At 50.6% G+C, this 26,503-nt stretch overlaps 1 protein-coding gene across 6 annotated transcripts in view; it reads left to right on the top strand.

Annotated features, from left to right (window-relative positions):
• LOC102461020 (serine/threonine-protein kinase SBK2-like) overlaps positions 1-23,273 on the top strand; it is a 28,977-nt gene extending 5,704 nt beyond the window's left edge. For 3 of the 6 annotated variants that reach the window (XM_075921481.1, XM_075921483.1, XM_075921482.1), the window contains 4 exons: positions 153-307; positions 13,286-13,460; positions 13,886-14,088; positions 14,509-23,273. In XM_075921481.1, the coding sequence (XP_075777596.1) occupies positions 13,295-13,460; positions 13,886-14,088; positions 14,509-15,078 (939 nt within the window). In that variant the 5' untranslated portion in view covers positions 153-307; positions 13,286-13,294 and the 3' untranslated portion in view covers positions 15,079-23,273. Of the gene's footprint in view, positions 1-152; positions 308-1,150; positions 1,486-1,528; positions 1,646-13,285; positions 13,461-13,885; positions 14,089-14,508 lie in introns of those variants that run through there. The other 3 variants (XM_075921479.1, XM_075921480.1, XM_075921484.1) reach the window with 3 other exon arrangements.
• The last annotated feature ends 3,230 nt before the right edge of the window (positions 23,274-26,503 follow it).

Below are 26,503 nucleotides of genomic sequence, written 5' to 3' on the forward strand. Positions count from 1 at the left end.
CCTTTCTTCGGTTCATCTGACAGGAGTTGTTGGGCTAGAATTTGAGATCCTAAGATCTAGATGAAAGTTGATATTTGCATTGTGCCAATGTGAAAAACTTGTAAAAATAAAAGTATAGATGATGTGCCTCAAATGCTTTATTATTTCCCTAGGCATAACATACAGGAGGGGCAATCAAAATTAGTCTGTCAGAGCAACATGCATGAGAACTATCTCTGGACAGAGAAGCAATTGATTGAAATCACATTCTCTGAGCTCTTGTTGGAGCCAAATCCTGTTCCCCTTAAGATCAAAAGGAGTTTTGCTGGTGAGTTCATGGGGAACAGGTTTTGACGTTTGGAGAGGAAACAACAAACCCAATCCAGCAAGGGCTATCCTGCTTATTATACCACAGGGATCAAAGGCTCCTGGCTCATGTGAGAAAGTCAGGGAGTGCGGCTCCAGGAGGTCCCTCCCCTGCCATTGTCGCACAGCAACGATCATGTACAAAATCTCTGTCTCTGCAGCATCACTGAGGGTAGGGGGTCAGAGCAGCATAGGGGTTCAAGGAAGGATATAGAAGGGAGCTTATGTGGTGTCCAATGATCACTCCGGTCTGGTCGAAATAGAGTTAGGTCAGTTTAACTTCATTACTCAGGGCCCTGAAAAATGTCATGCCCTGTGTAGTTAGGCCAATGGGAGCTCCTGTGTGGTCACCACTTGGAAAGAATTCTTCCTGTGACATGGCTGCTGCCTGCTGGGAGGTGGATTTAGTGGAGCGAGGGAAGAACCCCTCCTGTCTTGTCATAAGTGTCCACACGACCGCGCTGCGATGGCGCCTGCTTTGTTCTGTGTCAGGTTCCAACTTGCAACTGGCTGTGCCTAACAAGCACGTCGCAGCGCCTTGCTAGGGAAGCTCAACGCTTAAAGGCACAGACCCCAATTCCCCGGACTAAGCCTCAAACTCCAGGTGCCCTTCTACCCCTGAGCATCCCCAAGGCTCATGGGATTAAGACTCCATGAGCAGTGCCACCCCCATTCCAAACACTGAGGACAGAGGAATCTGTATCACCCTCCTTTCCATGTGCCCTATCTGACAAATAACACACCAGACACCTCCCCTCTGCTGTCACCTTCAGAGCAGAAGCAGCAAGTCCCCTAGGGCCAGAAATATGGGGAGAGGGCGGAGCGTCACGCTTAGTCCTGTAATGCCTGACGGCCTCTCCAGCTGCACAGCACAGACAGAGCTGAGCCCAGCAGCACAAACAGGGGAAGCAGGACAGCCTGCAGCACTCAGTACTGTGCTGCTGGAGAAGGTGAGAGGCTTGGGGCAGGCAGGGGAGCGGGGGTCATGCAGTCCAGTCACTGTCACAGACAAAGGATAGGCACACAAAGGGGCACGACTAGGTACCCCCAAAACCAGCGCCAGAAAGCCGGGTTAGTGCACTGAACAACATGGAGCCCAGCAGTTCCAGACATCTGGCAGCCAGTGCCATCTGATCAATGGTGAGATTGTTACACGGTTCTGCTTTGGTGAGATTGTTACGTGGCTTTTATCGGGTGAGATCATTCTGCAGCTCTGCCTGGTGAGATATTTTAACAGCTCTGTCCCGGGGAAATTGTTACACAGTGCTATCCTGGAGAGATCGGTAGATGGTTTTGTCCGGTAAGATTGTTACATAGTTTTGTCCACTGAAATTATTATTGTGCTCGGTCTGGGTGAAAATGTGATGTGGCTCAGTCCCAGTGAAATCATTACATGGTTCTGCCCAGTGAGATTAAGAACTGGTTCACTGGCTGAGCTTAAAAAGCCGATGATCGATTGTTAAAACAGAAGAGACCACTGTGATCATCTAGTCTGATCCCCAGAACTTCCTTGAATTAGTTCCTGTTTGAACTAGAGCGTATCTTTGGGAAAAAAATCTTTCAATCTTGATTTAAAAATTGCTAGTGTTGGAGAATCCATCATGATCCTTGTAAAATTGTTCCTGGGGGTTAACTACTCTCATTGTTAACAAGAATTATATGTAATTTTGAGTCTTGATTTGTCTCGATTCAGCTTCCAAGCATTGGGTCTTTTTATGCCTTTGTCTGCTAAATTGAAGAACTCATTATCAAATAGTTCCCCATGTAGGTACTTACAGACAAGTCATCACTTTCTCTGATAAAATAGACTGAGTTCTTTAAGTATATCACTATAAGACATATTTCCTAATCGTTTCATCATCCTCATGGATCTTTTCTGAGCCCTCTCCTGTATATCATCATCCTCTTGAACTGTGGACACCAGAACTGGAACCAGTCTCCCAGTACCAGTCAGATCTGTGCCAAACACAGAAGTAATATATCCTCTCTACTCTGCTCTAGATTCCCTTGTTTATGCAATCAAGGATTGCTAGAGCTCTTTAGGGCACAGTGTTGCTGGGTCTTCATGTTTAGTTAATTATCCACCATGATGCCCAGGTCTTTCTCAGAGTCCCTGCTTTCCAGGGATAGCATCACCATCCTATAAGCTTGGCTTACACTCTTTGTTCCTATCTACATGTCTTTTCATTTGGACATATAAAAATACATATTATTTGCTTATGCCCAATTTATTACACATAGGGTCAAGAATTGATCTTTACAGCACCTCACTACAAATGACCCTCTCAATGATGACTCCTCCTCTTTACTATTACTTTTTGAGACTTATCAGTTTTTAATCCATTTAATGTGTGCCATATTGATTTTGTAACAATGTCACATTAAATTTGTCTGAATAGTTATCAGTGGGGAACCCATCATAGAATGAGGATGCTTCTATAAAATCACTGCTTATAAAATGTGTGAGGCTATGTCTACACAGCAGTGTTATTTTGGAATAACTGATGTTATTCTGAAATAACATAATCCACATCTACACAGCAAACAGTTATTTTGACATAATGTCAAAATAATGTGGAGCTAGAGGACTTCTTACTCCGACTCCTGTAACCCTCATTGTACGAGGAGTAAGAGAAGTCGAAGGAAGAGTGCTCTTTCTCGGACTTCCTGCTGTGCACACAGCACCAAAAGCCAAAGTAAGCTATTTTGACTTTAGCTACGCAATTGACTTAGCTCAAGTCATGTAGCTTATTTTGACTTTAGCCCTGCTGTGTAGATGTGCCCTGAATGACACAAGGACTGGCAAAGTGATACAGAGCAATCTGGATTGCTTGATAAGCTGGGCCAAATTCAAATGAAATGTTTTTAATGTAGAGACAGGCAAGAGAATTTTGGTAGGTGGTAAACTTGCCAGAATCCATTCTGGGGGCATCAAAACTATTTGTGAATTTACATTGAAGTCGGTGAGTAGTTTTGACCAGAAAAGAAAATGCTTCATCCTGACATTTCATTTTTAAACAGTATTTTGTTTTAAATTTAGCTATTTAAAAAACGCAAATACTAAAAAGGGTGAAAAATATCTAAAAATGATCAATAACAAAATGAGAAAATGAAAAAAAAATATTTTGGGTCAAAAGAAATGTTTACTTCAAACAAAATGTATTTATTTATTTATTGGTTTTGATGGGAAAACCTCTAAACCCCAATTTATTTTTTTATTTTTTACAGTTTGGCTCTTGCACGGTAACATTTATTGTTCACTCAGTTCCATTTTAATACTGCCAAATGCAAAATTATGCACCTAGGAACAAGGACTGTAGCCATAGCTACTCAGTTGGGGACTGTATCCTGGAAAGCTGTGATTCTGAAAATGATTTAAGGATTAGTACTGGACAAGTAAATTAACACAAGCTCCCGTTGAATGCTGTGGGAGAAAGGGCTAATTAAATCCTTTGATGTAAAAACAAGGCACTAGGCTTTAGGACCAGGGTGGGTAACTGCAGGCCTGGACTTCCTTGGATACTGCCCCTGAGGCTCAGCACTGGGGAGCCCTCACTGGTGCCTCAGCCCCTCAGTCACCTACCTGCAGGGCTGGAGCACACAAAATCTACTAGCCTCCCCCCCCCCAATCTTCTAGTCTGGTGGGCAAGGGGAATGTGGGGAGTGTCTTTCTCCTTTTCAGTCAGGGGCTTTTACTTTGCTTCTCGCTTGTGTGCAGCCTTCGACCGATTTTTTGGTGTGTCAGCGGCCCCCAACCCAAAAAAGGTTCCCCACCCCTGGTGTAGGAATAGGGAGGTGATTTATATCTGGAATTAGTAATAAAGGAACATTGCATTCAACTCGGGTTTCAATATTTTAAAAAGGATGTTGAAAAACTGGACAGAGAAAAAGAGCCACTAAAATTATATGTGGACAGGAGAACATGCTTTAGGCCTGGTCTACAGTAGAAAATTAGGTTGTCTTAACTATGGTGGTCACTGGTGTGAAAAATCCACATCCCTTAGTGGCATTGTTAAGCTGACCTACGACCCTGTGTAGACAGCACTAGATCAATGGTTGAATTCTTCTCTCAACCTCTTTGTTGCCTTTCGGGGAAGTATATTATATATATAGGAGAGAACCCCTCCCATCAGGTGATGCCCAGAATGTCCAGAGAACACACCTGCCCATCACCCAAACTCCCTCCCCTCCATCTGCCTAAGGCTCTAGGAGAGAGTTTCGGTGGTGGTGGGGGGGGGGGGGGTGGTGGTGGTGGTGATGTGGGCTCTGGGAGGGAGTGTGGGTGCTAGGTACAGGCTCTGGGCTGAGACAGGGAATTGGCATATACAAGGGATGCAGCTTTGGGATGGAGGTTGGGTGCATGAGAGGGTGAGGGATCAAGCTTTGAAGTGGAGATGGTGCAGGCTCTGGTCTGGGGCAGAGGGTGGGGTGCAGGAGTGGGTGAGGCTCTGGGAAGGAGTTTGGGGACTGGAGATGTGGGGAGAGGGTGTAGGCTTGGAAGGGAGTGGAGTGTGCGAAGGAGTGCAGGGGGACGGGGAAGGAGCAATGTTCCCTATAAACTGTGCACTTGTGCAGCCACTCAGGAGAGATTCAAATGCTGCCCAGCTGATTAGCAGAGTGTCCATCATTAGGTGTTTTTGTTTCTACTAGCAGTGCACATTTGCACGCTGTGGTTCACATAAAAAATATTCCACACATGGCTAGAAAAGATTTGAGGGAACAGTGGTGGGGAGTGTTGCATTTACCTAGGGCACCCGCCCTGGCAGCAGCTCTGGGAGGGGTAAAGGTCTCCCTTGCCCCACATGTGCATAGGAATTGCATGGTGCCCCTAGGCAATTCAAAATGCCCTGGCAGTGCAGTGAAGCTAAAGCGACTTTCAGCTGCTGGCTCCGTGCTGCTACCAGCATGTCCCTGCTGCCCCTCAGTGTAGCGGGGCCTTTGTGACTTGCTCCCAAGTTCTGGTGCCGCAAGGCTGAATATGCTGGCGGCGGTGTGGAGCAAGCGGCAGGAAGATGTTCTAGCCCCACTGTGCTGCCGGTGGAAGTGGCAGTGACAGTGGCCCCAGGGAGTTTTAAATTGCCCAGGAATGACAGGCAGGGCTGGAGGATGTGTGAGATGAAGCACACAGGCCAGCAAACAGGCTGGGGGATGTCCTGTGGGGGACGTGTGGGGGCGGCAGGCAAGGCCATGGGAGAGACCTGGCCCTATGCTCTGGGGGAGACGGGCACCACAAGCCCATATAATTTACTGCCTATGTCCAGTGTCTACAGCTGCAGTGGCACAGCTGTGTTACTGGGGTGTTTTAAGTGTAGACAGGCCCTTAGAGTGAAAGACTTAAAGAGCCCAATCTGTTTAATTTATCAAAAGGAAGATCAAGAATTGAGGTGACTACAGCGTACAAACACTTTCACAGAGAAAAACTATAGATTACTAAAGGATTTGTTAATCTAGCATAAAAAGGTATCACAAGAATGAGCTCCTGGAAGCTGAAGCTAGACTAATTCAAACTAGAAATAAGACAGATTTCTAACAGTGAGGGTGATTAACTATTGATTCAAACAACCATGGGAAATGGTGGATTCTCCATCAGTTGAAGTCTTTAGACCAACACTGTATACATTTCTGAGTGAGAAAAATGAATATGCCATATCACTTATGGGTGGACACTTTTCACAGAAGGATCACACCTTTTAGCCCTTGTCTTCAAAGAAAACGTGCATAACACCTTCAAAAGATTAACCGAGGAACTTAAACTCATAACTTTCTGAGACACTGAAAATCATGGTCTTAATAAATATCCTGGCTTTATAGTTCATTACAATACTGGATTTCTGCCCCTCCTCTTTTTTGTCCTATGACTGCAGGAGCATTCAATGGGCCCCTTCACCTTCACTGATCACTTCGAATCTGTGTTAACTAATTATGCTAAACAATTTGTTTCATATTATATTTAGCTATAACACTCTGAGGCCAGTCTACACCAGTGTTCCCTGTATGCTGAGCGATTGGGTGGGCACCCAGGAGAGATTCAAATGCTGCCCAGATGATTAGCAGAGCACCCACAGCAAAAACACCCAGCAGCATGTGTTTCTATTGGTGGGGCACATCCACACATGCCTTGGTAACATATGAAAATGTATTCTGCACATAGATGGAAAAAATTAGAGGGAATACTGACCTATACCATACAATTAGGTCAATTTAACTACATTGTACAGGGTGTGAAAATTCACATCCCCTGGGCAGTGTAGTTAAGCCAACCTAACCCCTCTGCTAGGCCAACAAAAGGATTCCTTTGATCTAGCTACTGCCTCTTGGGGGAAGTGAATTACCTGTGTTGATGGCAGAACTCCTCCCATTGGCATCTACACTAAAGCGCTACAGTGGGGTGGCTGCAGCACTATAGCTGTGCCCTTGTAGCCTTTTAAGTGAAGACCTAGTCAGAGAACCTTTCCCAAATCTGCAGGAGAGCTCTGTGTGTCTCAAAAACTTCTCTCTCTTACCAACAAAAGTTGAGCCAATAAAGACAGTACCTCACCCATCTTGTCTCTCTGGAAGATGTGCTTTAGTCAGACACTTTATAGAGTTCAGTACACAAGTAATTGTGTGCAAGTGTGAAATTGGATGGCCTGTGAGATTAGATTACATGGACCCTTCTGGCTTTAAAATCGATGGCTCTAAGAATGAGTGGTTACATTGTTCTGTCTCAGTGCATTCGTTATGTGTCTCTAATGTTGGCTTATGGAATGCCCCTTTTTAGGTATCCCTATGGCAGTCACGCTGGTAAAAGCACGAGGGCAATTTTACCTACACAAGAGTAGATGCCTCTGGTGATAGCTGTGGAATGAGCTGCTGGCTGAGACTTTATATCCCCATGGCCTCTCTTCTCTGCACAGATGCTCGGGAGGGCACGGGAAGCATTTTCTGAGAATGGAAATTTTCCCTGTCATGGCTTTGGCTTGCATTTGACATCCTCCCTCTCCTCCAGCGGTTCCCTTTTCCAGATGTAGACCCATTTTGACACTTGAGGAAGTCTTGGTGACCCAACACAATTCAAAAACAGGGGGCGGCAGAACCACCTGGGGAGACACTTGGTGACCCGTTTGAAATGTAATGGCAACCCATATTTGGGTCCCGACCCATAGGTTGGGAAACCCTGCTCCCCTCCCTAGCCAGTGCTGAACCAGCCAGTGCTCTCCAGCATGGCCGGATTAACCTTTTGTGGGCCTGCCGCCAAACATATTTGTGGGCATATCAGTCTCCAAAGGGAGGAAGAGGCAAGAGCACAGCAAGGCGTAATGGTGGGGGTGGTCAGTTTCCAGAGTGAGACGGGGCTGGGGGCAAGCACAGCAGGGCAGAGCAGGGTGGACCGGATCCCTCTGGGGCAGCAGGGAGTTGGTTTCTACCTCTCTCTATGGGAGCCAGGTCCTTGGGAATGAATTCTCTCTGCAGCTGAGCTGCAACTTCTCTAGGCAGCAGCAGCTGCTCTTCCTGCGATGGAGGCTGATTGTGGTTACTCCTGTAACTGGAATTTTAGCATTGAAAACTGGACACCTGGCAACATGGGCATAGAACAGGGGTGGGGGGACAATGGCCCTTCACTGTTAGTCTTCCCACTTGTTTCCTGCCCTAAGGGTGGGTGAACCATGCAGTGTGGAGAGGAGTGAGCAGAAAGCAAGGTCCTGGGAGAAGAGGTGGACTAGGGGTGGGAAGAGGTGGTCTAAGGGTGGGGCCTCAGGGAAGGGGCTGAGCATGGGTGGAGCCTTGGGGTGAGGAGTGGATGGAGCCTGGGTAGGGCCACAGGGGAAAGGCTGAGTGTGGGTGGAGCCTCAGGCAGAGGGGTGGAGCAGGTGGATGGGGCCACTTTTTGGGATCTTCTGGCGCTCCTGCCTGGCAACCATGACGGGCCCCTTCTGAGTGTGGGCCCGGCCCTATGGTGCCACTGCAAACCTGGCACTGCTCTCCAGACACCTCAGAGGTGGAGACATCAGTTAGGTGCATGGAACGCGGGATATACTCAGGACTTACACTAGCTAACAGCCACTCTTAACCATTCATCCTACAGAGTCCATGTTTTGTTCAGGAAGGAGATGAATTGCAGCTGCCTGTCAGTACATACAGTTACTGCATTTAATACAGTTCCAAGGACAATGCAACCAGACCTTTTCCCATCCTCATGTACGACTGCACAACCCCTAGCTGCCCAAGGGAGAGACGGTGCTAGACCCCAGGGCTGTGTCTACATTGGCCACTTATTCCGGAAAATCAGCCGCTTTTCCGGAATAACTTGCCAGATGTCTACACTGGCCCCATGAATTTCCGGAAAAGCACTGACGATCTACTGTAAAATCATCAGTGCTTTTCCAGAAAAACTATGCTGCTCCCATTTGGGCAAAAGTCCTTTTCCGGAAAACTGTTCCGGAAAAGGGCCAGTGTAGACAGCATAGATTTCTTTTCCGCAAAAAAGCCCCGATCACAAAAATGACGATCGGGGCTTTTTTGCAGAAAAGCGCATCTAGATTGGCACGGACACTTTTCCGGAAAAAGTGCTTTTCCAGAAAAGCATCCTGCCAATGTAGACGCTCTTTTTCCGGAAATACTTATAACGGAAAACTGTTCCATTTTAAGCATTTCCGGAAAAGGGTGCCAGTGTAGACGTAGCCCAGGGGTCTGTCTCCCAGTCACCCTGTTCTAATCCACCAGATCCCAGTCCTCTCCCAAATCTGGGGGTAGAGCCCAGGAGCCCTGACTCTCAGCCCCTGTGCTCTGATCACACCCTGTAACCATTAGCTGTGTTATCAATAACAATAGCAGCACTGATAGTGACCAGTTGAACAGAGAGCCATGCAGTCAGCGTGTGAGCTGGGAAAGGCTGATGATCTGTTCCATCCCAGAGACATGCAAAGGGCAGAGAGAAGCAGGGGGCTAGTGCCAGCTCCTGTGTGGGAGGTGGGTGCACTGGAGGGTAGGGGTGACTTTGCCCAGTGTAGGAGACGGATAAGGTGAGCTGGATCCTGAGGGGTGGCTGCAGCGATGTAGGCTCAGGCTGAGCTCCCCCAGTGATCAGTTTTCTGCTGCCCTGCAAAGTCCTGCATGTAAAGGTCAACAGTCAAATGGGCATGGTCCTGCTGTTGGGTCCTTGTCAGTCCGGCAGCCCAGGGATCCAGGTGACCAATGCTGCTGTAACTGGAGAGCATTTGTGAAGGGAAGGGTGAGGGCATCTCCAGCACTCACAACTGGCAGCAGTGTCTCCAGGGAGGTCGGGTACAGCCCAGAGGGGGAGTGAGGAGCAGAGTTGGGTTCATAAAGGATCCAGCCTGTCTCCAGTTCCAGCCTTGCTGAGGGGGAGATAAACCCTGGCTAGGGCATTGGGTCCTCATCTTCAGCTATGCTATGTACTCTGCAAAGTGCAGAGAGTATCAGTGCTCCCTGCCCAGCGCCCGGCACAGGCCCACAGCACAGTGCACAGAGCCATGTTGGGAGGCTGCCGGCTGCACCCCAATTCCTGTTCTACTTACCCCTCACCTGGGCAAATTGCTCCAAGCTAAACCCTAACCCTGTGACTTCAGGCTTGAGTGGTGCTGGTATCTTAGAGCTGTCAGAGCAGCACTTCCAGAGGCAGCTCTAAGATACCAGCAAGCAGTAGAGGTTGGACAAGCAAAAGGCCTGATGCTGCAGGCCCTGTCCCTGAGGCAGTAAGGAACCAATGCTGCAAACCCTTACAGTGTGGCTACGTCTACACTGGCATGATTTTCCGCAAATGCTTTTAATGGAAAAGTTTTTGCATTAAAAGCATTTGCAGAAAAGAGTGTCTAGATTGGCACGGACGCTTTTCCACAAAAACACTTTTTGCGTAAAAGTGTCTGTGCCAATTTAGACGCGGTTTTGCGCAAGAAAGCCCTGATCACCATTTTCGCCATCGGGACTTTTTTTGCGCAAAACAGTTTTTAGCTGTCTACACTGGCCCTCTTGCGCAAAAACATTTCCGGAAAAGGGCTTTTGCCCTAACGGGAACGTCAAAGCATTTGCGCAAGAAGCACTGATTTTGGACAGTAGAACATCAGTGATTTTGCGCAAAATCAAGCGGCCAGTGTAGACAGCTGGCAAGTTTTTGTGAAAAAGTGGCCACTTTTGCGGAAAAACTTGCCAGTCTAGATGCAGCCTGTGTGTATACCCTGAACTTCCTTCGGTCAAATCACTTCCATGCATACAGCTTCGGGTCTCCCCAGTGGCAGTGGGTGGATGCCTTTTCCTCAGATGATCATCATAATGTATTCCCTATACTCTGCACCCAGATGCTATGCCCATCCCCATCCATGGGCTCACACCTGTCAGTGAGGGCTGCAGCTGACCTTGAGAGCAAGCAGTGATGAGCTTCAGCCCATATGGGAGGTCTGGTGGTTTTGCGAGGGTAGGGAATTTAAGGCCCTGGGGCTTGCCTGGATCTGGCCCCTGAGGCTCAGGGCTTCCCCTCCCAGCACTGGGGAGCCCACGCTGGCACTCCAGGCCCCCCGCAACCTCACCACAGAGCAGGAGCACACAAAATCTACTAGCCTGGGCTGCCTTAGGCTCTGGTATGCGTGGAGAATGTCTTTCTGCTTTCAATTGGAGGCTACATCAGTGAAAGTTTGGTTTTCTTTTTCTGCATCTCACTTGTGTGCAGCCCCCAACTGATTTTTCTGTGGGTCAGTTTCCCCCGACTCCCAAAAACAGTTTCCCACTGCTAGTTCTGAGGCTCCTGGCTGCTTTTGGCTAAATGGGGGGCAGAAGGTACATGAGTTTTTTGCACCTCTGACTCAGGCTAAGTTTCCAGAAATGCTCTTAGCTGTGCTTACTGAAAAGCCAGTCCCAACTGGGGATGCTAACCTCATCACACCGGGCCCTCAGCTCTTGTACAAATCTGGCCCTTAATGCTTTCACCAGCTCTAGCAATTTCATGGCTAACTCACTGGATTCCAGAGCTCTGGTCTAAGTTAGCAACGGCAGAAGGTGGGGGGAGGATGAAGGAGGAGTAATAAGCTTTGGCTTCTGATTTAGATGAAGCAATGTGAACTCAAGGGAAAAGGCTACATGCCTTTATTACCGCTCATTCTCTCAACACTGCACCTGTCTTTACAGAAGCATGATGCCCCTCATTCAACAGTCAGAGTTTTTCAGGGCAAAGGTCCCAACAGGCCTGTGGGGCTCTGAGGAATCTGACCTACCAGCCCAGTGTGTACCATGGCCTGGTCAGGTGATTAGGCCTGCTGCCTAAGGCTGGGACCTTATTAGCTCCAGTTAAAGAGGCTGGTCTGTGCTGCTGGCTCAGGAGCTTTGTTCACTGAAGTGCTGTGACTGGAGGTCATTATAGAGACCTGCATTGGGTCCTTCAGGGCTGAGGAACTGGATTCTGCCCCCTTCCCAAAACACTGGAATCCCAGAGTGGGGCAGTAGCAGAGCCAGAGGCTTGACAGGAAAACAGAGCCCCATGAAAATCCCCGCAAACAGCAGATTCAGGCTTCACGGCACCGTACCAGCTGCTAAGAGGACTTGGAGCAGGGGAGGGAGGAAGGGAGTAGAGTCACACACAGTTCCACACCCAGCGTGCCCAGAACTGGTGTGTCCAGCTCTCTTGAAAACTTGGTATGAGAGTGAGCTGTCAATTAACCCTCAGACAGACAGAGAGAGAGAGAGAGAGAGAGGAAGGGAGGAGGGGCACCTAATCACTATACAATGACAGCTGGCTGCCCTGGGATGCTGTCATTGGCCATATACAGCCAGAGGCCCCCGGAGAGCTAGGAGATGTTTTAGTACTTTTTTTTCAGCAGAAAATGCAGATTCGGTGACACTGTGACATTTTGCAAACTTGTGTCAGCTTCACCAAATTCTTTGTTTTGAGAAATCAAACAAAAAATCTGAACAAATTTAAATGTTTTGATTTCTCTTTGACTTTGAAGTTGCCAACAAACCAAAAAAAAAAAATCACTTCTTCCCCCAGCTCTAGTCCCGGGTCCCCTGCAGCAAGGGAGCTCACTGGGTCTCTTTGTGGATGCCTCAGGAGCCATGTCAGGGCAGGCAGCCATTCCTGACAGCCAGAGGCTGTGCAGTGGCAAGGGGTTACAGGTCTCTCTGGTGTGCTGAGGAGTCAGGCCTTGCCTGAGGAGTGGTGGCACAAGAGGCATCGTGTAGAGCTAGTGTCCTTACACAACATCAGCAATAGGAAGGATCCACCTGGGCAGGGGTTTCCCTCCAAATAACTGTAATTACCAAAACCCACTGCAGACAAGGCCTAGCTACATCCACACACTGCTGCTCAGGTGGAGGTCTGGTGGCTTCCAAACTCAGAATGCAGTGAGCGCCCCATCCATTGGATAATCCGCCCTCTCCCCCATTAGTGGGGTCTTGTCTCCCCAGAAGCACTTAGAAGGGCTGCTGAAAGGGCTTTCACCCAGCTCAAAGCCTTATTCTGAGCCAGGGGGACCCTGTGCCTGGAATGGGGAAGGAGGCTGTCACATTTGGGCCTCATGTGCAGCGGTAACAGCACAGACCTCATAAGACATTGACCTCTCCTTCCGCCCCTGGAGTTGGGTTGAGGAGGCTGAGGAGGGCTATTCCTGGCAGCAGCCCCTCCTCCTAATGGAGGCAGCAGATCCTTGGCCTGTATGAGAAGAATGGGAGTCTCAGCTGTGTCCCTTTTGGACTGTGCCCATTCCACCCAGCACTCACCAGACCCTTGTCCAAGACAAACAAGGGGGATCAGGTCACAAAGCCTGATGACTTTGTGCCTGCAGTGTAGGAGGCTCCTGAATGGACAGGGCACCACCACTTGGAGCTAGGCGAGGAAGCACTCCCAGGATGCCCACAGGCTCTCATGGAGCACCTAGGGATGAGGTGGTGTATAAGGTGCAGGGCCTGGCTCTGTGTCTAGTGGGCCCTAGCTCAGCCTGTGTTGTGTCCACAGGACTCAGTGATGGCCCAATGCCCAGGAGCAGCAGCACTGGCCGTGCTGGATGAGATGCTGGAGATCACAGCCCAGAGCCTTGTGCGCACAGAGGTGGCTGAGCACTACCAGGTCATCCGGGAGCTGGGCAGGGGCAAGTATGGCCATGTGGTGCTGGTGACTCACAGGCAGAGAGGTAAGGAGCTACCCTCACCTTGACCCTGCGTGCCACCCTATCATTGCTGACTGCTCCCCCTGCCCCTTAGCTCCTCTCTCCTCCCAACCCAGGTCAGGAAAATAGTCCCATCTACACTGGAATCCCTCCCTGTCAATGCTCTGGATCAGAACAAATGGGTCCATCTAGTCTGATATCTCCTACCCCTGCTGACCCAGGTCAGAACCTACCCATCCTGCATGCAATTCACTGGTCCAATCTCAGAACAGCCAGGAATGGCCATCCTCTTAACCAGCTCCTACAGTGCACACCTGCCCAGGCTGGTGCTTTGCCTGCGGCAGTCAGTTCCACAGTTCCATGTCCCATGGCTGCCCAATGCCCCGCCTGTCTGGCCATGCTGTGAGCTGCTCTTCAAGAGGAACTTAATCTCTCTCCCACATTCTCAGGGACGCCCATGGCTCTCAAGCTGCTTCCCAAAGCTCACACCAAGCTACAAACCTTCCTGTATGAGTACTGCGTGGCGCTCTCCCTCGCCACCCATCCTGCCATCATCAGCATGTTTGGTATTGCCATTGAGTCCAGCCAGCACTATGGCTTTCTCTATGAGCCCGCACTGCACAGAGACCTCATCTCCATCATCAAGCCACGGGTGAGTGCTACCCCACGGGAAGGGGAACTGGAACTCAGCATCAATACAGCTCCAGCACAGGAAATGAGACATGGGGCTGTCTCCTGAAGGAGGCACTAGCTCCCATCCGGCCAATCCATAGGGGACTAGCAGGCTTAGGGGGTGCTGGAATAGGGAAAGGGACACAGGGTCTTTCCCCATTAGGAGGCACCAGCTCCGATCCATCCCCAGCGTATGCGACTGGCTGAGGAGGGGCAGGGAATGGGACACAGAGTATTGTCCTATTAGGTCGGGGGAATGGCTATATCCTTAGAGCACCCAACTTCAACATAGGAAGTGCCAGAGTCTCCCCTACATGCAACGCTGGCTGGTGCCTGTCTGTCTGGCTAGGCTGCCATGGCACTGTGGGTTGCAACGTCTCCTCTCTCTGTCCCTGGGCAGGACGGGATCCCTGAGCCAGCTGCCAAGCAGTGTGCCAAGCAGTTGGTGAGCGCGCTGGAGTTCATACACAGCCGGGGGCTGGTGTACCGAGACGTCAAGCCCGAGAATGTGCTGCTCTTTGACCCTGAGTGCAAGTGCATCAAGCTGACTGACTTCGGGCTCACCCGACCCAAGGGCACTCGGCTCAAGCTAGTGGCAGGGGTGATCCCCTACACTGCTCCAGAGCTGAGCAACACCACCAATGCCCAGGGCCTGCCCATTGATGCCAGCCTGGATGCCTGGGCCTTCGGTGTGATGCTCTTCTGCCTGCTGACCGGCTACTTCCCCTGGGAGCAAAGCCTGCCAGCTGACCCCTTTTTTGAGGACTTTATGCTATGGCAGGAGTCGGGGCTGGCTGAGGACCTGCCACGACATTGGAGGCGCCTGACAGCTGAGGCCACCCACATGCTGCGGAGCCTGTTGGCCCTGGATCCTGCCCAGCGCAGCCCTGTCAGCGGAGCCCTGCAATATGTCAACAGCCCCTGGAGAGTGGAGAACTGGCATGGTGAGGAGCAGGCTGTGGCGCCCTAGAGAACCTCTACTAGGGGAGTGGACGCCATCCATAGGATGGTCAGGGTCCACGGCCCTGCAACAAGCCTCCAACAGGGCAGAAATCCATTGAAAGGGGCTGTCAAAATAACAGCTGTGGCAAGATCTGTTTGAAAGCACCGAGCTCCAGTTCCTGCCAGGCACCAGTTCTCCTCTGGGTGCCACATGCCCTGCAGGTGCAGTTCTCACTGGGCACTGATTCCCATTGGGTGCCAAACCCACCCAGGCCACTCATTTCCCAGTTTGTGCCACTCCCCTCCACCTCCCACCAGGTGTCGATTCCCTCCAGGCACCGGTTCTCCCCCCGGCATTGGATCAGCAATGGGAGCCCCTTCCACCCCTCCCATCCCCAACTACCCCACCCCTTCCCTGATAAAGGCATGTCTTATTGCTGTGTGGAGCACACCCCCTGGAGCAGTTTCTGTGCGCTGCAGCCATTGCATTATGATAGAAATAGAGATTTATTCATCATTTAACTCCAATCTGTGGCTCCTTTTCACTTGTAATAAAACCCATAAGCGGGGCCCCTAGGTGGGAGAGAAGAGGTTACAACAGGCACTCTTCCTGCTTGAGACTCCACCCAGAGTCCACCTGCAGGGTGCCAGTGGGCAGCTGGGGGACAGGGGCTGGAGAGCAAAAGGGCTGGAAGGAGGTAGCTAGGTTCCAGGTTGGGCAGGAGTCAGTAGATGAGTTTTAGGTCTGACAAGAAGTTAGATGGGGTGGGGGGGCTAGGGTTTCAAAAAGGGACCCTGGCAGCTCCAGTCAGCACTACTGACCAGGCCATTAGAAGTCTGGTTGGTTCAGAGTTGTGTGGCTCCCCAGAAATGGTGACATGTCTCTCGGCTCCTAGGCAGAGGGACAGCCATGAAGGCTTCACACCCTGCCCCTTCCTGCCCCAAGTGTTGGCTCCACAGCTCTCATTGGCTGGGAACTGCAGCCAATGGCACCTGTGAGCAGAGGCAGCACACAGAGATACCTGGTCGGGATTCCACCAAGGAGCTGAGGGGCATGTTACTGCTTCCAGGAGGCATCGTAGGTAAGCACTTCCCAGAGCCCACAACTCGAACCCCGTCTACACCACTCCCCTGCCTAGTCTTGAGTCCCTGTCCTCATTCTGAACCCCTCAGCTGACCCAGAGCACCCTCCTGCATCCCAATCTCCTCATGCTCAGCCCACCCTAGAGCCTGCACCTCCCAGACAGAGCCCGCTACCCCCTATATCCCCCCCAGAACCCCTCATTTCTACCCACCTCAGAGCCCGCATCCCAGAACTCATACCCCTGGCACACCCCAACCTCCTGCCCCTGACACAGACTCCTCCTGCACTCCAAACCCTTGCCTCAGCTTGGAGCTCCTCCAATATGCCACAACCTACAGTCCCACCCCCATCCTAGAGCCCCCTCCCATATCCTGAACCCATCATTCCCGGCCCCACCACAGAGCTCGCAGCACCAACCAATGCCCGCTGTCATCCCCTCCTACACCCCAACCCCCGCCCCACCCCAGTGAAATAAGTGAGTGAGTGAGGGTAGGGGAGAGCGAGCGACAGAAGAAGGGGCTATAGAGTGAGTGGGGGTAGAGGGTCAAAGAAGGGGTGGGGCGGGGCAGGTCCTCAGGGAAGGGGCAGGGCAGAGGGCAACACAGAGCATTCAGTTTTGTTTGTACGGGCACTTGCTTCCACCCTGTTGCCGGTCTGCTCTTTTTGTTGGGTGCTGTGCTGTTGGTCCCCTGTGTTGCTCATATACCTAGTTTATGACTGCTCATGGCAAAAACTCGTTCTATGACTGTCCTTCTGCTCCTGGCCCTGGGTCTCTTTGTCTGCGCCTGACAACTGTCTGCTACTATTCCATACTTGTCTTCAGTTTCATCGCCTGTGCTCTCCAGAGTCTGTAACTGCCTCATATGAACTGATTGCTGTTCTTGCCTGAATCAGTTGTCCAGATCAGTGTTTCTCAATCAGTGGTACGAGTACCCTGAGGGGTACTTGAGAGAAGTCTGGCAGGGGTACATTAACACAACTGAAATTTGGAGAAAACTGAATTTTTGTTTTAAGTTTTACAGCTCTTTGTTATTTTCGTATTTTTTACATCCAAAAATTTCACCACCTACCCGGCTACAATTAAGTTGTTTAAACAAATGTGTTGCAATGGTAGAAAAAAATGCATGTGTCTGAAAACTGTAGGTACTGGGGGTACTTTTTTTTTTTTTTAAAGAAGTACAACTCAAAAAAAAGTTGAGAAACACTGGTCCAGATAATCTACCTCCCAGTAGTTAGAGCAGTGACCTATTGTGACGATGTAGCTCCTGTCGTTAAAAGTGAACAGGTCTGTTTTTACCTTACAGCAGTGTTTCTCAAAGTGGCCCGCGAACCCACTCTGAGAAAGCTGCTACCGGGCCGCTCTGGTTTGTTTACTTACTGGTTCCGCAGCCATGGAGCCGCGCAGTTCCCATTGGCTGCAGTTCATCGTTTGCAGCCAAGGGAACTGCAGGAATCAGTGGTCTGAGTCATGCTGGTAAGTAAACAAACTGGAGCAGCCCGGTAGCAGCTCTCTCAGAATGGCTCCATGGACCATTGAGGAACACTGCCTTACAGGGATGTCATGAGCCTACATAGGCTCCTTCTGTTGCTGATCACCATGGATGGTGTGAATAAGAAGCTTCAGCAGGCTTAAGCCATGTCTACACCAAAAAGCAATTTTTTTACATAAAACTTTGTAGTGACAAAAAAGTGAGTGCATACTCACTACAATGTGACTTTTGTTGGGAAAAATGACCAGTACTGGTGATAAAAAAACTTCCACCCCATGAGAGATATTTTCCTCCTCCCTTTATTGTTGATAAACAGCATGCTTAGATGCCACTCCTGCCTTTATTACTTTTATTGGCTTCCAGGACGTGTCCCACAAAGCCCATGCTGACTGATCTGGTCAACAGTTTGACCTCAGTTGCCCTGCATCCTAGTAAACAACAATCCACTCCTCCCCCTTAGAAGTCCTGGGAATTTTAAATTCTATACTTGCTTGCTGGATCTGCATGAAGTGATCTGATTGCATCTTCCCAGGTTACGTGGGCTGGCTATCAAACCAAACCCTTTCCCTCTTTGAATCTGACCAGTATATGAGGAGAGAAGTCTGTGCCGTCACCGCTGCAATTGGCCCATAGGATTGTGTGGACACATTTCTTGTGGTTTTTAGGTGAAAAGAGTTATGATCAGAACACTTCTCATTTCAGAGTGAAGAGAAAGGAGCTGAGACAGGTACATGACATGTCATATCACAACAGTACATAACAGGATGTTTAGCACAGACCTAAGCTGCACCATGCTCCATTCCACCTTCTCACAATGTCTAGTGACAGAAGGTGTTGCCAGGCACTGAGAAATATGTACCCACAGTGCATGGCTCACTCAGTTGATGATGGTGCCCCCATTGTGGACATGATCTGTCAACAGAGAGAGCAAGCATCAACACCCTTTGGCGATTTTGGTTTTGTCGATTTTTTCCAAGTTAACATGAATTTTATCAACAAAACTTTGTAGTGAGACAAGGACTTAGCTTCCCCAAAATAAAAGGTTGGCTATGCCAGGACCAAATGTCAGCTGCAGGTCACATCCCTTTGGAGGTGCACTGGCTTGCTTTCTTTGTGCCCTGGAATTAGGACTGCTGGAAGCTCCCAAGAAGAGAGAGGGCCTCCAATGTTCAGAGCATGGCCCTGCTCCATTCCTCCCCTCCCTTTAAGGGCAAGTGTTGTGTTAGAGGAGGCAGAAAGGAGCAAGTAGTGAGTGTTGCTTTGGTGGAAGCAGGGGAACTGGGCAGGAAGAGGAGCAGAGCCTGGGGGGTGGTGGGGACATGGCCACAGTCTGGGCTTCTATGGAGCTTCCGACACTCCTGGGAGTAGTATCCCCAAATGAAAGACTCACGTGCCACCTATGTTGATCACTATACTGTTTGTAACCTTGCACTATTCCATGCATGCTCACAAATGGGCATGCATACCTCGCCAGTAGATTCCCTGGCTGAGACTCTCAGCCTTGGCTCTGTATTTAGGCATGAACCGTGTGTCAGCTCCTAAATCTGTGGGGTTATTCCTTGGTCTGCTTTAAACAAAATCCTGTATTGCACACGCAGCTCATCCCTCACCTGGGAGTAGAGGGAACCTCCTGTGGCACTTGTTCCTTTCTCTCTGGCCGACCCTGGAGTCATTCTACTGCTTGCAGTACCTATCATGTCTATTTTGTTAGATTGCATGGGACAGCCCATCAGAGAAGCAAAGGCAATCTACAGTCACTTTTCCTTTCCACAGAGCCAACTATGTTCTAGTCTGGAAGGTAAACCCATCTCACAGTCTGCTTCAGGGGGCAGCTAAGTTTGTCTGTACAGGAAAACACAACAATGGTCTGGTAGCACTTTAAAGACAAACAAAACATGTAGATGGTATCAGCATAGCCCACTTCTTCAGATGACCGGAGTTTGTTTCCATCTCACAGTATCTGCCACCAGCAGTGACTTTTCTGGGCAGGAACTTACAGTTCTGTATTCTCAGTGGCATGTTATACTCACTTGGGTGCACTCAGCAGTTGATTTTTCATGATGCTTTATAACGAATGACTTGTAATCACACTGCACATCCTCATGGTGCTCAGCAGTGAACTGGAACCATTCCATTCCAAAGATCACAGCCTGTCGCTCTTTTCCTACCCGAGTTTACCGCTTCCGGTGTCTGTCAGCGCTCCGCTAGCTAATGCTATGGGTGGCAAGCTTTGCTTCAGTGCTGCTTTTAGGCTTCCCTGTCAGCTTCCCTTTGTAGCTCTAGCTGCTCTGTAGGGTTGTAGCACTTCAGGACTAGCACATTGCTTGTGATTTTCTTGACTCTTGCAAATGCCTGTTATTGGGTCTCTGACCATTCCCATGCGGCATCACTGCATGTCAACCGTTGGGGCTGAAGGGACTCACAGGTTTCTGATAGTGACTCTAGCCATGAGTGGTACTGCTACATGTCAACCACACTAAACCGCAAGCAGTAACGTTTCTTGTTCTGTGAGTTTCTTGTTGACTGCCCATCACAAGCAGTTGGCCTCATTTCTCCACATTTCTTTACCTCATCTAATGTTGCTGCTTACCAGTGCTGCTGGGATTACATTGCAGCTGGCTCCAGAATCCATCTGGAATCAAATTGCTTGTTGATCTAACAACATAGTTATGAATATGGCAGTTAAATGGCTGGCAGCCTTCTTCTGCAGTGCATGCACGCTGGGAGCCTTTGGATCTGCCAAAGCAGGGGTCTCCAACCTTTTTAAGCACTTTTTGAATTTAAGTGCAATCCAAGATTTTTGAATTTAAGTGCAATCCAAGATTTACCTCAACCTAAATACTCCTGCCCCCACCTCCTTCATGCCCCTTCTCCAAGGCCCCATGTCTGCTCACTCCATCGTCCCTCACTTTCACCAAGCGGGGGAAAAGGTTGGGTGCAGGCTCTAGTCTTGGATTAAGGGATTTAGAGTGTGAGGGGCTCTGAGCGAAGCTTGGGGCAGGCAGTTGGAGAGCTGGAGGGGGGTTCTAGGTGCAGGCTCTGGGAGTGTTTTTGGATGCAGGGGGGCTGGGGCAGGGACTTAGGTGCAGGAGGAGGTTCATGACTGGGGCAGGGTTTCAGGATGTGGGCTCCAACTGGGCACTGCTTACCTCAGGTGGCTCCTTGGTGGTGGTGCATTGGGGCTAAGGCTCACCCCTGCCCTGGCCCTGCACCACTTCCAAAAGCAGCTAGTTAAGTCCATCCCAAGTCCTGTTGTGCCCCCTCTCTGCTCTGTGGAGATAGGATACAGGGTGGGAGAAGGGGCACCTTAACATCAGCACCCCTCCTCTCTCTCCATTCCTGGGGGTGGGGGAGGCAGCTCCAAGGCAAAGGGCAGGACGTGCGCTGCAACAGGGGGAGGTGCAGCTGAAGTGCCAGCACTTGGTAGCCTCTTGGCCAAACCAGTGAGGATCACCTGTCAGAGGTTCCAAGATCTACCAGTAGATCCCAAGCTACTGGTTGGTGACCACTGTGCTAAAGAAGGGATGGGCAAACTTTTTGGCCTGCGGGCCATACGGTAGGGAAGTTGTATTGAGGGCTGGTAGGAAGCTGGGGGAGTCTGGGAAGCAATCAAGTGCTGGCACTTCAGCTGCCCCTCCCCCAGGTGTGGCCCAAGTCCCCCTCATAAGCCTCCCCCCCACTGCCCACTGCCTGACCACCCCAAGACTCCTGCCCCATCCAACACTCCTGCTCCTCACCCCTTGAATATGCCCTGCAACACCACCTCCTATCCAACCCCCTCCTGTTTTCCGACCCGACTGCTGCCCCAGGACCTCATCCACCCCCTATTCAACTCCCCAGCCTCGCTTCCCACCCCTGACTTCCGCCCAGAAACCCCACCCCCTATCTAACCCCTCTCCGATGCCTGCCCCCGACCATATTACCCAGAGCACCTGGACTGCGGGAACTGATGCTGGGGGCAGGCAGATGTGGAGGAGCAGGGGCTAGCTGCACATGCTGGCTGTGGCCTGCAGGCGGTAGTTTGCCCCCCTGCATAAAGTCACACTGTCACTGCTTTCCTCTTTGCTCTATGTCCTCAAACACATCATGCACTTCCTAGAATAGCTGCGGTATCGGGATATAGGAGTTGTTCTATTTCTCATGCACCTCTACCATTGTTGCCCTTATGCCAGGCATTTTCATTTCTGCCTTTTGGATTGCTTTCCATAATATATATACAGGATACCTGCATTCTTGGTCAGCCTGTCTCTGTCTTGTTCTTGGGTTTCTTTGCATGAGCCTGTTTATTGGTTCTGCACTGGTGGCTGTCACTGTTTTGATCTTTCCCTAGACAGTTCAGCTGCCCTTGCTATTTGGAAGTATTCCTCTAGGATTAAAGCTGATTCTTTCTACAATCTCTTGGTAAGATGGAATTGCATGTCCCACAAATGATGCTGCCTCTTTTTAATAAGAAATCTTTAATGTCTCCAAAGTAAAATGTGGATGCCAGAGTTCTCAGTTCTGTAACCTAATATCTATTCCCTTTTTTGCTTTTTGGCTTTTGGTAAATGACAGCTTCTGTCTACAGCCTCATTCTGTCGGGGATCAAACATCTTTATCAGCCGTTCTAGTATTTTGGGCATTATTCCAAGCAATTGGGTCTCGCTCATTTCTCATCTTTCCCCCCCAATGAGATATTAAAAAAGCTTCCTTTTCTCATCTGTACCCAATACTGTGCAGACTCAGTTCTAGCTTGCATGTGTTTTTTTTTAAAATCCCAGATTCTCAGTAGTCTGAGTACCTCCATGCTGCCTCTGCTCTGTTTCTAGATATTCTGCATTGTTTACCTGTTAACAATATGCTGTCCTTTGCTGTGGATCTCATTAGATTGACCAGGTCAACGACCACCATGTTTCATGTACTATATGGTAGGTATCAACCAGAGCCAGACTAAGGGGCGGGCTAGTCGGGTAGCTGCCCAGGGCGCCAACTTACGTCGGGCCAGCCCTGGTACCAACAAGACTGGACCATGTTATTGGCTCAGAGGTGCTGCCATTCTAACCCATGTGCACACAGACTGGCTTCTTGATGCCTCTTCCAAATTTTTCCCTCTTGCAATCTTTGCACCTCCTTCCAAGTTCCAAGCAGGCTGCTACCTCATCAAATCCAGGACTGGATGCCTTTCTGCAAGTTATGTGCTAGTCAAACACAAAATATGCATGTTATTGGGCTTAGTACAGGAGTAACTGGATGAAATGAAATGGTGTGTGATACACAGAAGTCAGGCTAGATGATCTAATAGTCCCTTCCAGCTTTAAACTCTAGGCCCTGGTCTACACTAGAGAGTGATTTCAAAATATACTCCCTCATCACATATATAGTATATATAGCCCATTGTCTGTGAGTCTAACGCTGACGTACACAGCCACGCCCCCTGGCTGTGCATGTCAGCGCCACGCCCCCCTTCCCCTCCCTCCCTGGCGGTTTGGCTGAGTGCTGCGCCGCTCAGCTGGGCCCCGGCGGGGGAGCAAGTGGCAGCAAAGGGCCCCAAGGGGCTGCTTGTCGCCGCTTGCTCCCCTGCCGGGGCCCACCTGAGCGCCACTCAGCTGGGCCCAGCAGGAGTGCCACAGTGCGCCATGCAGTGAGGAGAAGAGGGGCGGGGCTGGCCAGAAGGGGGGGTCGGAAGCAAAACCGGGTGAGGGATTGGGGGCTGTGGGGCTGGAGGGGAGGATGGGGGGGCACAGAGGAAGGGGGGAGGGAAGCAGTGCTGGCGGGGGAGGGTGTCCGGGGGTCCGTGGGGCTGGCTGGCAGGAAGAGGGGGTGAGAAGCAGAGCTGGGGTGGGATCGGGGGCTGTGGGGCTGGACAGGAGGAGGGGGGCAGGAAGCAGACCTGGCGGGGGCGGGGGAGATGCAGCCCCTGGCCTCAGCCAGAGTCCTTGTGTACGTCACCGCACCCTCTTCCTCCTTCCACTGTGGCACTGAGTGGTGCACCCCTCAGTCAGGCCGCCACGGGAGAAGGGAAGGGGGGGCAGTGACATAGACAGGGGGCAGGGCCGTGTACGTCACTGCCCCCTTCCCCTCCTGCTGTGGAACTCAGCTGAGTGCTGCGCCCCTCAGCCAGGCCGCCGGGGGAGCCAGCAGTGCAAGGGGCTGTTTGGGCTCCCCCGGGGTGGGAGGGGAACAGAGGGCGGTGATGTACATGGACCCTCCCCCTGGCCCTGTACGTCACCGTCCCGCCCCCTCCCTCGCGGCAGCCTGGCTGAGCAGGCAGCACTCAGCCAAGCGCCACGGAGGGAGGGAAGAGGAAGGGGGGTGGGGAGAGAGAGGCAGGAGGAGGAGGAGAAGAGAAAGGGAGAGTGAGAGACAGGAGAGGGAGAAGAGAAAGAAAGAGATGGAGAGAGAAGCAGGAGGTGGAGGAGAGCTGAGAGAGAGGGGGGGAGGCAGTAGGAGGAGAGAGAGAGAGAGAGAGAGCGCGCTCAGGAGAGAAGACCTGAAAATCCCATCTTATGACGGGCTAATTGGCTAGTTTCTAAATAATAAGCAGAGCATCCACACTACCAAGCCCATTATTTTGAAATAACTGGCTGGTTATTTCAAAATCTGTACTCTATTTTCCTTGGGGAATAAGCTTATTTTGATTTTGTTATTTAGGGAATTATTTCAAATTTAGTTATTTTGAAATAATTTCCTAGTGTAGACCTGCCTGAAGGAGTTAATATTTAGTGTAGTAGTGGTTGGGAGTCATGCCTTGGAGCTGTTTAGAAAAAAATTGACAACATTTTTTTTGTTGGAAATTGCCGGATAATGAAAATTAAAGTCCCACAGAGACTGCTCAGTTGATGAATTTTGCTGGAAACCAAGTTGATTTCCAGTTTAACCTGCCTGGTTTCCTGCCAGCTCAGTCACCAGACTCTTTAGCTCACTAACTGACAGGTTACTGAGGAGCTGGGGCTGTCAGGTTCCTGGCTCCTTTGGAGGTACCTGGTTCTGGGTAGCTGGGTTTAGTGGTGCTGGACAGAGAAAAGTAATTCTGTTTCCCAAAGCATTTAGATTTTTTTTCATCCCAAATCAGAACAAAACCAAATTTTAAAATCTCAAAATCCTTCATAATGTGGAATTACTGGTCCTCCCCTCCCCACGGCCAGGCTTACCATTTGTGAGGGGCAGCGTCCACCTCTGCCAGTGGGTGCAGTGATTCTGAGCCACCCCAGAGGGGCTGCAAAGTGAAGGGCAGAGCTATGGTAGTGCTCAGGATTGTCGGACACTATCCTGTTTGTCCCCTTTAACTCAGAATCCTGTCTCTTTGGATAGGCAGGATCTCTGCTCCCAGGAGCTCTGTCTGGTGCACTGCTCAAGGTCAGACTCTGACTGCATCACACATTTGGTGTTGGCGACACAGTGCCCCTGGCTTCCCCACAGCTTGGCCTCAGAGGAACAAATCCATAGGCAGACTAGGCTGGATGCTCTGCACCTGCCCCCGGACTGGGCTCCCTTTCCCTGGGGCCTCGTTGAGCTCACAGTCAGGTTTCTTAAATCAACTAATAAGCAGGCATGTTGATTTCTCTCTCTGAGGCAGGGCGGGGGACTGGAAATGAATCTTCTCGCCCTTGTCACCCCTGCAGCAGCTGCTGAGAGAAGCCAAACGGAACAGCTCTGTGTGCAAACATGTTGGCCCTTTGCACGCTCAGCCACCCACGGCTGGCCGGGGGGAGGGAGGGGTCTGGCCAGGTGCCGGGCACTTTAAAAGGGCAACACTTCAGCTAATGCAGCCAGGGGGCATGGTGTGGATCTAGTGACATCCCTGAGGAGGTATCGAGTGGCTGAAAAGGGGAGGAAAGAACCCAGCACTTAACTCCTCCCTGAAATGGAATGAAGAGAGAAACAGGGATAAGTACAGAGCCCACTGCACTATGGGGATACTGGCACTGGTGCCCACAGCCCGTTGCACCCATAGGCCAGGGATGTGAATCTTGAAAGGCCTGGGCTTGGGCATTAGGGTTCTAGCAGGGGAACCCTGGTGTCTGGACCCTTCTGCACCAAGGACAGGGCTAGTCCGTTTTTAGTCATGCACTGAGTGCTCCACTCGGCTGCGAGGGCAGTTGCTTTTACACAAATTCATAGAGTCCAAGGTCAGAGGGAACCATTGTGACCAACCAGCCAGATCTCCTGTATAGCACCAGCTATAGTGCTCCACCAAATAATGCCTAGAGCACAGCTATTACAACAGCAGCCAAGCTTGAATTAACAATTGCCAGTGATGGAGAAGACCCCACAACCTTTAGTAAGTTGTTCCAGTGGCTTCGCATTTACACCCTATTTCCAGTTTGGATGTGTCTGGCTTCCACTTCAGGCTTTACATCGTGTTCTATCTTTTCCTGTTAAATGTGTGTTCCCCAGGTAGGTACTTCTGCAACATGCTGGCAAGGCTGGGCGGGGGGGGACAGGGCAGGGACAGGCTGTGTTTCCAAGGCCAGATGATGCTTGGAGCTAGTAGCTGTTCAGCCACTGCGGAGCAGTTCTGGTGGCCACGACAGAGAGCAGATGAATGGTGGCATTTGCAGGATAAAAGCAGCATAGCAGCAATTGGGGAGTCCATCTGGCTGGACCAGCCTGGGTACAAGTGGAGTGGGGGTTGCATAAGGTTGAGGGGCAAAGAACCAGCAAGGGTGGGGAAAACCACAAGAGGTCTATAGGCATAGAACTGGTGCAGGATGGCAACTATGGGCTGCTGAGAAGGTGATACAGATGAGCAGCGAACCAGCCACCTCTAGGAATTAAAGGGGAGATTCCTGCAGAGAGGCCCAGGCAAAGTACTGGGGTTCTTACTCCGGACTCCAGCATCCCAACACGCAGCACCATCCCGCAGTCAGGCCTTTTGCATTAGCTGGGCCCAGGCCGAC

The sequence above is a fragment of the Pelodiscus sinensis genome, chromosome 2 (genome assembly GCF_049634645.1).
Source record: "Pelodiscus sinensis isolate JC-2024 chromosome 2, ASM4963464v1, whole genome shotgun sequence".
Classification (NCBI taxonomy): domain Eukaryota; kingdom Metazoa; phylum Chordata; order Testudines; family Trionychidae; genus Pelodiscus; species Pelodiscus sinensis.